This window comes from Megalops cyprinoides, chromosome 24, assembly GCF_013368585.1.
Source record: "Megalops cyprinoides isolate fMegCyp1 chromosome 24, fMegCyp1.pri, whole genome shotgun sequence".
NCBI lineage: Eukaryota > Metazoa > Chordata > Actinopteri > Elopiformes > Megalopidae > Megalops > Megalops cyprinoides.
The window spans coordinates 207,501-220,000 of NC_050606.1; the positions used below are offsets into that span (position 1 = coordinate 207,501).

The 12,500-nt window shown below is 48.9% G+C and overlaps 1 protein-coding gene across 1 annotated transcript in view; it reads left to right on the top strand.

Annotated features, from left to right (window-relative positions):
• The first annotated feature begins 2,979 nt into the window (after positions 1 to 2,979).
• LOC118770838 (high affinity immunoglobulin epsilon receptor subunit gamma-like) overlaps positions 2,980 to 12,500 on the top strand; it is an 11,571-nt gene continuing 2,050 nt past the window's right edge. Inside the window, exons 1-4 of the mRNA XM_036518567.1 lie at positions 2,980 to 3,310; positions 9,298 to 9,569; positions 11,227 to 11,318; positions 11,440 to 11,466. Of these exons, the coding sequence (XP_036374460.1) occupies positions 9,515 to 9,569; positions 11,227 to 11,318; positions 11,440 to 11,466 (174 nt within the window). The 5' untranslated portion in view covers positions 2,980 to 3,310; positions 9,298 to 9,514. The remainder of the gene's footprint in view (positions 3,311 to 9,297; positions 9,570 to 11,226; positions 11,319 to 11,439; positions 11,467 to 12,500) is intronic.

Sequence of the window (12,500 nt, forward strand, 5' to 3'; positions counted from 1 at the left end):
CTGCAGTTCAGTCTCCCTGCAGTTCAGTCTCCCTGCAGCTCAGTCTCCCTGCGCAGCTCAGTCTCCCTGCGCAGCTCAGTCTCCCTGCAGCTCAGTCTCCCTGCAGCTCAGTCTCCCTGCGCAGCTCAGTCTCCCTGCAGCTCAGTCTCCCTGCAGCTCCCTGCAGCTCAGTCTCCCTGCAGCTCAGTCTCCCTGCGCAGCTCAGTCTCCCTGCGCAGCTCAGTCTCCCTGCAGCTCAGTCTCCCTGCAGCTCAGTCTCCCTGCAGCTCAGTCTCCCTGCGCAGCTCAGTCTCCCTGCAGCTCAGTCTCCCTGCGCAGCTCAGTCTCCCTGCGCAGCTCAGTCTCCCTGCGCAGCTCAGTCTCCCTGCAGCTCAGTCTCCCTGCAGCTCAGTCTCCCTGCGCAGCTCCCTGCAGCTCAGTCTCCCTGCGCAGCTCAGTCTCCCTGCAGTTCAGTCTCCCTGCAGCTCAGTCTCCCTGCAGCTCAGTCTCCCTGCAGCTCAGTCTCCCTGCGCAGCTCAGTCTCCCTGCAGCTCAGTCTCCCTGCGCAGCTCAGTCTCCCTGCGCAGCTCAGTCTCCCTGCGCAGCTCAGTCTCCCTGCAGCTCAGTCTCCCTGCAGCTCAGTCTCCCTGCAGCTCAGTCTCCCTGCGCAGCTCCCTGCAGCTCAGTCTCCCTGCGCAGCTCAGTCTCCCTGCAGCTCAGTCTCCCTGCGCAGCTCAGTCTCCCTGCAGCTCAGTCTCCCTGCAGCTCAGTCTCCCTGCAGCTCAGTCTCCCTGCGCAGCTCAGTCTCCCTGCAGCTCAGTCTCCCTGCAGCTCAGTTCAGTCTCCCTGCAGCTCAGTCTCCCTGCAGCTCAGTTCAGTCTCCCTGCGCAGCTCAGTCTCCCTGCAGCTCAGTCTCCCTGCAGCTCAGTCTCCCTGCAGCTCAGTCTCCCTGCAGCTCAGTCTCCCTGCAGCTCAGTCTCCCTGCGCAGTTCAGTCTCCCTGCAGCTCAGTGTCCCTGCAGCTCAGTCTCCCTGCAGCTCAGTGTCCCTGCAGCTCAGTCTCCCTGCAGCTCCCTGCAGCTCAGTCTCCCTGCAGCTCAGTCTCCCTGCAGGTTATGTTAATAATCAGCTCTGTGCTGTTTGTCTGTGCTCTAAATGACGTATGAAGGTGTCAGTCATGCTGTCCCCCGCGGGATGAGGAGCGTCCTGCAGCAGTCAGACCAGCAGCGGCGGCCCCGCGGCCCCAGCACCTCCCACCCGCTGCTTATTTCACGTGTCTATCACACATATCACACTATGCTATGAATATTGTGATCTCGCCACTTTGTGATGTATGGTAGCGTGTGTGCTTGCCTTCCCGTTTCAAGTTAGCACAACTTAAGTTGGGGTAGCGCTTGAACAGTGATAGGCTCACACCCACTGGTCTGGGAGTGTGAGCCTGCTCTGACACCGTTTCTCATTTAACTTCAATGGATGCACTTCAGTTCTGTTGTGATGGAAGTCGATCTGGATAAAAGCATCTGCTAAATGAATGTAATGTAAAAGTGACTATATATTTGTTGACTGGTGTTTAGAAAATGCAGAGGGCATACAGTTTGAGTAAATGAAACTAATATAACGGACATTACTATAACTTGTAATGTTGGTGTTTACAGGTGAGTTTTTAAGGTTTAATGATTTAACAAAAACATTGATATGACTATTGATGCTGAAAGCGGTATCGCCTGGCGGATCCCAGCAGCTTCAGTCTGAACTCAGTGTGATATAATACTGCCCCCTCGTGGCCCAATAGCCGTATGGTCACACACGGCCATAGCAACAGCAGTTTGCGGTGGAGGGCGAAGAAGGGCATGATTTGCGCTTCTTTACCCTCCCATCAGAAGGTAAAGACTGAAAGAGAGTACAACGATGATCTCATATCATCATGATGCAACACTCTCTTTCAGGCTTTACCGCATCTCATATCATCATGATGCAACACTCTCTTTCAGGCTTTACCGCATCTCATATCATCATGATGCAACACTCTCTTTCAGGCTTTACCGCATCTCATATCATCATGATGCAACACTCTCAGCAGGAGCCGGTTACGCATGAAGCAGTGCTGCGATGACGTCATTACAGAAAAATGGCTCTATGATAACTGAAAATACAATGGCGAACAACATAAAACATCATCACTTTTTGAAGCATTTAAACCACCGACGGTGGTTTTGAACCGAAATGATTAGCCAGCGAGTTAGCTATTACAATCGCAGATGCCATATTCCAGTTCACTGTGGCGTGCTCAGATTCTTCCATGCACACTTTGCTAATTTAAAACATTTTGGCGAAATTAGCTCAATAATTTGTTTCTATATCTCGAAAGAGAAATCGGCTAATATGCAAGTTATCAACCTATCATCCGTCTCTAACGTGGTATGTATGAGGTAGCTAACCGTTAGAGACCCAGCCTGCTGGCAGCTCCATCTCATTCGTTGTGACAATCATGCAGTTTTACTAATATACTGATGTTCTAAAATATCAGATCTATAAGGAATATGTCTTTGTGCCCATAATCTCGTTAGTTAGTTCGTTACTAACAATGCAATAGTCTAAGTAAGACTACTGTGTTATTTTAATTAGCCCACTCTTTGTGTAAACAGTCCAGTTAAATGGTCTTGTCTATAGCCATTTTATGTGACTTTGAAAACACTTTCCTTAAAAAAGTGCTTCATAAGACACCTTACCAGCAAAATGACTACAACACTCGTTTCCATTATTTCATTTGTTTTCTCAATGTAGAACAGGGTTGCCAGCTAATTCAACAAAAATGGTTGGAAAACCTTATAAATACATTCAATACAATCTATTTAAGGTGCAGAGTGGAAAAAAAAGGATGAATATACATTAACTTGCGCGGTCTGGCTCGGGGGCAGATAGTTCAGCTAACTGCAGCGCTCAGGGCTCTTATCTGAGAGACCGTATAGCCTACTGATGCTGGCAGGCTGCATCCGTGGACTCGGCTGAGCTCACAGTCCAAATCTATGACGGTGAAGTGGCTAGAGAGCGAGCGAGCTTTGCTATTATCAGCGTTGGGCAATATTTCAGATGTATTTCAATTACGCAATTCAGTTACAATTATGTAAAAATATTTGCTATCAAAATATAGTGGCTACAGGTATTTTGTATTCGTCAAAATACAGTTTTTTTTTAATCAGCGTTGGCTGAATGGCCTTATGTGCGCTTGTTATGCGTTTATTTCTTTATTTTCTGTGTGGTGGGACTCGCCACGCAGCCTGCCTACGAACGCAGATATTACCCTGCGCCTGATTTTATTGGCAAATCCATGGGTAAGACACTTAATTATGTCCTTGTATGAATCTTTGGTGTTACATCTAATTTTGCACTTGCTAGTTAGCTATCCATTCAGCAAGTTAGCCGATCGCTATCTGTTACATTTTTAATGACCAAGTATGAAACCTTCCTTCTCTGGCTTAACTAGTTAACTGTACCACTTGTTGCCAGTTATATTGAGAAAGATATTCACATACTGAATACATATTCAAATGCGAAATGCATGTTTGTCGGCTATAAAACACTCAGGTTAATTTTACCCTGTTGCGTGTGTACGTTGCATTGGGAGCGAAGCTCAATTCTGTAGCTGATAATAATCATACTAACAATACCAGCGTTACAGACGCACAGATGTGAATTTAAAAATTGTGCCCAGGACAGACAACACGGTTGCACACCCACAGCAATAAAAGAATTGAAGAATACTTCATTTGGACAGAGAACTAACTAAAAGCACCACTTGTATAATCTATTATTGTATGTTTCTGCCTTTGGGGCCAGGTGTGGACCTGCGTGTTCAGCCCTGTGTTTGGTGTTGGTGGTGATGATGATGGTGATGGTGATGATGGTGATGGTGGTGATGATGGTTGTGATGATGATGATGGTGATGGTGATGGTGATGATGGTGATGATGATGGTGGTGGTGATGGTGGTGGTGGTGGTGATGATGATGGTGGTGGTGGTGATGATGGTTGTGATGATGATGATGATGATGGTGATGGTGATGGTGATGGTGATGGTGGTGATGATGATGATGATGGTGATGGTGGTGATGATGATGATGATAATGATGGTGATGGTGGTGATGGTGATGATAGTGGTGATGGTGATGGCTCCACTTTGGGAGCCGCTTTGCATAAGAACATCTGCAGAGATACCAAACATGCAAACGTACTGAACACAAATCCTGAAGGCCACTGTGTTTAAGAGCCTCTGCATGCGGTACCTTGGCAACACACCCAATGCAGTTCTGTAATGCAACCAGTCTGGGTGTGTGTGTGCGAGTGTGAGTGTGTGTGTGTGCAAGTGTGAGTGTGAGTGTGAGTGTGTGTGTGGGTGTGTGTGCGAGTGTGAGTGTGTGTGTGTGTGTGTGTGTACCTGCTGAACTTTAACAGGCTGGCCTATGTGTGGATGATATGTCGTGAGCAAGCATTGTGTGTGGTCGTGTGTAATGTTGAGTGTTCTGTGTGTGGTTGTGTGTAATGTTGAGTGTTCTGTGTGTTTGGTCGTATGTAATGTTGAGTGTTCTGTGTGAGGTTGTGTGTAATGTTGAGTGTTCTGTGTGAGGTTGTGTGTAATGTTGAGTGTTCTGTGTGTTTGGTCGTATGTAATGTTGAGTGTTCTGTGTGAGGTTGTGTGTAATGTTGAGTGCTCTGTGTGTGTGGTTGTGTGTAATGTTGAGCATTGAGTTGAGTGTTGAGTGACGTGAGAGTGTGTTTCTGTGTGTTGGGCCTCTCAGGGCCTGGTGCAGGCAGCTTCATGAGTTTCACTCTTTCAGAGTTTAGTGTAGCGAAGACCAGACAGGTCCTTATAAAGATAGGAGAGTGTAGCGACATACAGCCTCAGAAATCCGTCTGGCTCACATTCCTTTGCATTAACACTGCATTTTATGACCAATGAATTATGACTGCCGTGATATCCATGAAGTTGCAAAGTGAGCAAAGTGAGCAGCTCTTCAGCTATGTAGAGGTAATGTTACACAATGTCCTGCTGTGGGGAGCGGCCCAGCGTCACGCTTACAGGCAGTCAGGGGAAGACAGTGCGAGTCAGGAGACAAACAGGTGACTGTAAATTATAAAGATATAAATATGAACATCAGTGAAATAATAACCAGTAATGTGTGTTCCTCCTCTCTCTTCAGTCACTCTACCTGCATTGCATAGTTGAATGTTTTATGATCCTCAGCAATCATTTGAAACTGCTCTGATTAACTGTTGGTTGCCAGAAGTGGTCAATTTGGGGTGTGTAATATTGTGTGTTTTGTGTTATGGGGTGAGTTTGGGGTGTGTAATATTGTGTGTTTTGTGTTATGGGGTGAGTTTGGGGTGTGTAATATTGTGTGTTTTGTGTTATGGGGTGAGTTTGGGGTGTGTAATATTGTGTGTTTTGTGTTACGGGGTGAGTTTGGGGTGTGTAATATTGTGTGTTTTGTGTTACGGGGTGAGTTTGGGGTGTGTAATATTGTGTGTTTTGTGTTATGGGGTGAGTTTGGGGTGTGTAATATTGTGTGTTTTGTGTTACGGGGTGAGTTTGGGGTGTGTAATATTGTGTGTTTTTTGTTATGGGGTGAGTTTGAGGTGTGTGTTCAATTGCTGTTAAAGAAGCACTTCACACTCATTCCACATCAGATCACAGTCAGACTAAAGTGTGCTTCCCTCAGTAATGATGGCAGTTGAAAGGTCCTCCAGGCTGCTTTGGTGCTGCTGATGTTTTTGGGAGGGGGGGGGGGGGGCTCTCAGGACATTGTTTTTGGATGAGTGGATGTTTCAGATGGTCTGGGATCCTGCTTGGTTCTGTGGGACGTTCTCCAGACTGCCAACCTCTCAGTGCCACGCTGTAGGACACAGATGTGATGCTCTTCAAACAGACAAATGAGTTAGTATTTTCCTCCATATGTAGATCCTAATAAATATTTTCAAATTTCTGAAGTTATGTTTCTGAATCTGGTAAAGGTCTCAAAGGTGTAGAGTGCTGTACAGCCAGATTCTGTCAGAAAGCCCAGTAAACAGATCAATTCTGTCAGTAAGTATAGCATACTTGTGAATTTGCCTGCTCATGTAGCATATTCTAGTATAGTGGCGTCTCAGTATTAAAGTTCCTCCTTATTTGGGGCATTTTGTGCAATCTGGCATTTCTACATAGTCTCTGTTCAAATGTTTCTGAATTCCCCATCATACATAAGAGCTTAATGTCTGTGTGTAAAATCGTGGAAAGTTTCTGTTGAACCCCTTATCCTCCACACAAATTCAGTTAAGCTGCAAGAACATGTTCTTGTCAGTTTTATCGTAGCCATTAAGGCTCTTCAAGTCAACAAGAATATTGATGTTTGGTGTATCCAATCAAGTAAAATGAGCAGCTGTGGCAGACCAGTGAGAACCAAACGTCCCCATCACCACAAGTTATCTTGTGCTAACCTGAAACTAGACAACCTAGACAACTAAGGCAAGTACATACATTATCATATATCACACAGTCACAATGTCACAGTGTCATCACATCCTTCAAGTAAAAAAAATACAAGCAGAAGTAGCGGATGTTAGGGGGTGTGCAGTCTGAAGAGGAGGGTCTTCAGTCTGCATTGGGAGAGAGACTTACACACCCTGCAGAGACACCTACTAAGCAGCTTACTTCAACACCCTTCATTCCCTCCCTCCCTAATAAACGGCCACTGTAGGAGCCAGTTTGGGGTTTATGTCTGACTGTCTGTATATTGAGTAGGATAATACTCCTGACCACTTGGTGGCAGTATGCCCACATTGGCTGTCGCTATGCACATTGGATAATAAGGTCACAGGGGACAGGGCTTTGTGTGTTGGATGTCAAGAGAACACAGTCTTCTAAACACATGCAGAAATTATTAAAACAAATAATAAAAATAACGATACAAAGAAAAAGACAAGCAGAAATGCCCAAATCCAGCTAAAGTCCAATGAGACACAAATCATCTGGCAGTGTGGGCAGAAACGGGCAGTGTGACCCGGGGGCTGGCAGTGTGACCGGGGGGTGGCAGTGTGACCGGGGGCTGGCCATGTGTGGGCAGAAATGGCAGTGTGACCCGGAGGCTGGCAGTGTGGCCCAGAGGCTGGCAGTGTGACCCAGGGGCTGGCAGTGTGACCCAGAGGCTGGCCATGTGTGGGCAGAAATGGCAGTGTGACCCGGAGGCTGGCAGTGTGGCCCAGAGGCTGGCAGTGTGACCCAGGGGCTGGCAGTGTGACCCAGAGGCTGGCAGTGTGTGGGCAGAAACGGGCAGTGTGACCCGGGGGTTGGCAGTGTGACCCGGGGGTTGGCAGTGTGACCCAGGGGCTGGCAGTGTGACCCAGAGGCTGGCAGTGTGTGGGCAGAAACGGGCAGTGTGACCCGGGGGTTGGCAGTGTGACCCGGGGGTTGGCAGTGTGACCCAGGGGCTGGCAGTGTGGCCCAGGGGCTGGCAGTGTGGCCCAGGGGCTGGCAGTGTGACCCAGAGGCTGGCAGTGTGTGGGCAGAAACGGGCAGTGTGACCCGGGGGTTGGCAGTGTGGCCCAGGGGCTGGCAGTGTGGCCCAGGGGCTGGCAGTGTGGCCCAGGGGCTGGCAGTGTGACCCGGGGGTTGGCAGTGTGGCCCAGGGGCTGGCAGTGTGACCCGGGGGCTGGCAGTGTGACCCGGGGGTTGGCAGTGTGACCCAGGGGCTGGCAGTGTGACCCAGGGGTTGGCAGTGTGGCCCAGGGGCTGGCAGTGTGACCCGGGGGCTGGCAGTGTGACTCAGGGGCTGGCAGTGTGACCCGGGGGTTGGCAGTGTGGCCCAGGGGCTGGCAGTGTGACCCAGGGGCTGGCAGTGTGACCCAGGGGCTGGCAGTGTGGCCCAGGGGCTGGCAGTGTGTGGGCAGAAACGGGCAGTGTGACCCGGGGGTTGGCAGTGTGACCCAGAGGCTGGCCATGTGTGGGCAGAAATGGCAGTGTGACCCGGAGGCTGGCAGTGTGGCCCAGAGGCTGGCAGTGTGACCCAGGGGCTGGCAGTGTGGCCCAGGGGCTGGCAGTGTGACCCAGAGGCTGGCAGTGTGTGGGCAGAAACGGGCAGTGTGACCCGGGGGTTGGCAGTGTGGCCCAGGGGCTGGCAGTGTGGCCCAGGGGCTGGCAGTGTGACCCAGGGGCTGGCAGTGTGGCCCAGGGGCTGGCAGTGTGACCCAGGGGCTGGCAGTGTGACCCGGGGGTTGGCAGTGTGGCCCAGGGGCTGGCAGTGTGGCCCAGGGGCTGGCAGTGTGACCCAGGGGCTGGCAGTGTGGCCCAGGGGCTGGCAGTGTGACCCAGGGGCTGGCAGTGTGACCCAGGGGCTGGCAGTGTGGCCCAGGGGTTGGCAGTGTGGCCCAGGGGTTGGCAGTGTGGCCCAGGGGCTGGCAGTGTGGCCCAGGGGCTGGCCATATCCCGCTCCCCTTCTGGGCCAAGGCACCTGTGACTTCAGCAATTCGCCACTTTCCCTGTTTATGAGCTGCGTTTGTTGAGCTTTGATTGTTTCCTGTAATTCCAGCACTGATGGGTGTGTGGTTCACAGCCTGCCGCAGTCTGACTGCGTTTACCGAACTCCCCAGGTAACACACCTACACATTTCCACTGAATAAATGCTCATCTGTACTGCTTAAAATTTCTCTCATCTTTTTAAAATTCCCCTGCCTAAAACTGTCCGCCTGCTTGTTCAAGGAAGTGGCTTTGAGTTCAGAGGTGGCCATACTGTGGTCACTTAAACCCGGTGGCTGAACTGCATCAGTACTTAGAGGTTTATTACAGAAAAAGAAGATAGGATGGAAATGAGGTATGAATTTTCTGAGGCATGTGCATTTACAGTGTCCATTGGCTCTTCTTTTCCATTTCCTGGTGACAGGAATGGGGAAAAGACAGGAAGATCTCCCGTTAATGTTTCCCTTCCATTAAGGCTTTTCTGATGTCTGAGGTCAGTTTGAAGGTTCCTGTAGCTCAGAGGGGTTACAAGAATCACACAGACGCTGCTGGTTGGTACAGCACACCTGCGCGATGTGTCAGTTGGTGGCGTACACTCACAGCCTCTACCTGTGTGATCCATCTGCAGGTATGGGCTCTGTGTTTTTAAGACTAAAACTAACACAGTGTCAGGAAGTGGTTCATTTTAGCACCTCTCCCTCTGCTCTGTGTGTGTGTGTGTGTGTGTTTCGTTAGAAATGAGCTTGATAACTGCTCACAGCAATACTTTTAGTTTGTGTTGAAAACATAAAAAAACCAAATGCGTGTTTGGCCTCTTCTGTGGGACTTTTGAAAGGTGGGGGAAGTGATCTGAGGGGGTGGTCCAAAAATGTAACACAAACGGACACTGTGTGGCCACAACTTCCTCCAACTACTCTGAGCTGCCATTCCGAGCATCAGCAGAGTGGCACAACGACTCAGCACAACGCAACGACTCGGCACCACACAGCGACTCCACACAGCGACTCCACACACGGCTTCTCCCAGCTGTCCGGCAACTCATCTTCAGGAAGATGAAGGGTGGATCCCTGTTCTTGGCCACTTTGCTGCTCAGCTTCAGCAGTGCTGGTGAGTGCAGATCCGTCCTCCTCCCTGTGTCATCACGGCCAGTTTCCATTAAAACACACAGCATCCACTTCCTACAAACTGTGACTCTGGGAGACCTGTACAGTGTCAGAGCTGGCAGGGGTCTCTCCTGTAACAGGGTTAGCGTTAGAGTTAATGTTACCGTTAGAGTTAGTGCTAGGGTTAGGGTTAGGGTTAGTGTTACCGTTAGAGTTAGCATTAGGGTTACGGACCCACCCGGAAAATTCTCTACATTGGCAGGATTAGTTACTGTAAACGTAATGTTGAACACAGCCTGCCATACAACATATCATAAAATAGGAACCCTTTAAGACAGATCTAGCAAAAAAAACATTACAGCTTGTGGAAAAACAAGTAATTTAAATATTTAATTTAAATGGGTCATTAAGATCGGTGTTGTTTAGGAATCAGAGTGGAGGACACAGACTGAATTACAGAGTGAGAGTGGTAGGGTGGTAGAGGCAGTGGCAGAGGTAGAGTGCAGAAGGTCAAGCTGTTGCAAGAGCCGTGTGACCCAACTACAAATAAAGTACCGAGAGAGTAATCTGAGAGAGAGCCAGGCTCACAAATCCAGCTTCATACGTATGAACGGAGAGAAAATATTTTTGAGGTTGCTGTTATTTTTGATATTGTTAATGTTGTTGTTTTTGAAATTGTATTCAGTCACGCAGTGCTGTAGGACTGATGTGTGTGGAAGTTTTATCAGTGCTGTTCTGTCTGTGTCTCACTGAGTTTGTTTCGATGGCACCCTGTGTTCAGGTGGTGGGCCAGGCCTCTATTTGGGCTGAATATCAGTGTATTTTTCACGCAGAAATTCCTCACTTAGAAACAAGCCTCTCTGACCACAGTCAGTCCGGAAGGAACTGCAAACTTCAGAACAGTGGTCTTGTTTTGGCCAAACCCTTTAACTTCAACATGCAAACTAAAAAAATTCCCCTCAGTGACATCATTACCCCCTCAGTGACATCATTACCTACAGTCCAGAGGCAGCTCCTCGGAGTCTGTGATCATTATATCTGTTCTGCCACCTTGGGAAATTTCAAAGCTGCACAGTAACTCTAACTCCAATAGCTCCCAGGAGGTGCAGTCAGCGAGACGCTGCAGTGAGCCCCACAGTGATTGCTGCAGGACAGCTGCTATATTCACACCACACAGGCCACTCTTAGGCCAGTTTGATGAGGAGGCCGAGGCCAGCTTTCCCACAGTCCGCCAGTTATGGTAAAAACATTACAGCCCAGCCCTTGACAAGCTGAGGATAGTTTCTGAAAGGCTGATGCCACAGAAGACATTGCATTAAAAAACAAATGCATTGATCAGATGAAGTTTCCTGATTTAAACACAGAATCCATGGTGCCCAGACTCTCCCAGAGTTTGCTCATGTGTGTGGGAGGGGTCAGCAGGTGAATGTCAGGATTGACACATACCTGGCTGTGTTATTGCGCTACTAAAGTCTTACTTTCTCTGTATGTCTGTGTAGTGAATACATGCAAAATGTTATTCTGCAACATCCATAAGAATAGCATAATTATGCTTTTTTCTATCAACAAACCTGATTTGGTTCTAAAGCTTTAGGTGTGTGGCGCAAGCCAGGTGATGGCACTGATGATGTTGATGGTGAATGTGCTTCCTCTGTGCGCAGCGGCTCTGGAGGAGGGAAAGATCTGCTACATTCTGGACGGGATTCTGTTTGTGTATGGCATCGTTCTGACTGTGCTGTACTGCAGACTGAAGGTACAGTTCAGCTCCTCTACCCTCCTGCACGATTCCTGCCCCATTTCACCCTCATGCACCTCTCCACAGCACCCTGCACCCACTGCGGCCTCTCACTGCTCCCTGTGTCTGTGTGTTTCAGATGGGAAACAGCGGCAGCGTCTCTGAGGTATGTATGTGCAGTATCCAGACTGCCTGAGGATAATGTGAGCTCAGAGGAGAGTGAAACAGACGGAGAGTGCTGGTGACAGGTGTGCTGTAATGTTAGGTGCCTGTGTGAATCGTTTAAACGCACACAGTTTGGCCTCCAAAACAGGATGTTTCAGCTATGCAGGTGGGCAAGCACAGAGTTTCAAACAGCATTTCCCGCACACTGACTGTGTTCTTCTCTTGTGAGATGAGGAAACTCTGCCATTTTGTACTCCGGCTCCTCCACTTCTCTTTTTCTCTTAATCTCCCTCCTTTCAGTCTCTGTCTCGCCTCCTCCTCCATGTGTCAGTTTCCTGTTTAAAAGGCTTGACCACGGCATCTGTTATTAATAAACACAGAGTCACATTTTCCACTTAACACACATGCACACACACATACACACTTACACGCGCGCGCACACACATACACACACACATTTGCACACTAACACATTGTGACAGAAATTCACACTGAATTGTAATAGCGTTGCCTCAGTTCTGAGAGAGAGGGGAGTTACACTCTACAGATACGCACCCAGGCAGCTGCAGGGTCTGAGAGTGAGACCTTTCCATCTCAGTCTCTCTGCTATTCCACTGCCTTCCTCTTTCTCCACAGTGACTTTCACACATCCAGACACCAGTGTGTGTGTGTGTGTGTGTGTGTGTGTGTGTGTGTGTGTGTGTGTGTGTGTGTGTGTGTGCGTGCGTGTGTGCGTGCGTGTGTGTGTGTGTGTGTGGGAGGGGGGGCCGGGGGTGAGGGGATTGAGAGAGAGGAAGGGAAAGTAAATGTTTGAATCAGGAATCTTGAATAAAGTTTATTCGCTACACTTTATTTTATGTGTAGTCTAAACTTTTGCAGTATATTCTTTATTATTACCCCTGTGAGGGAGAGGGGGAGCTGTTACCAGAGGACGAGCGGATATGTGGTCACCGTGACACAGAAATGCACTTCCTCCTAAATTGTGAAAACTATTCACAAATAAAAATGTATACTTCAGAAAACTCTCCCAAATAA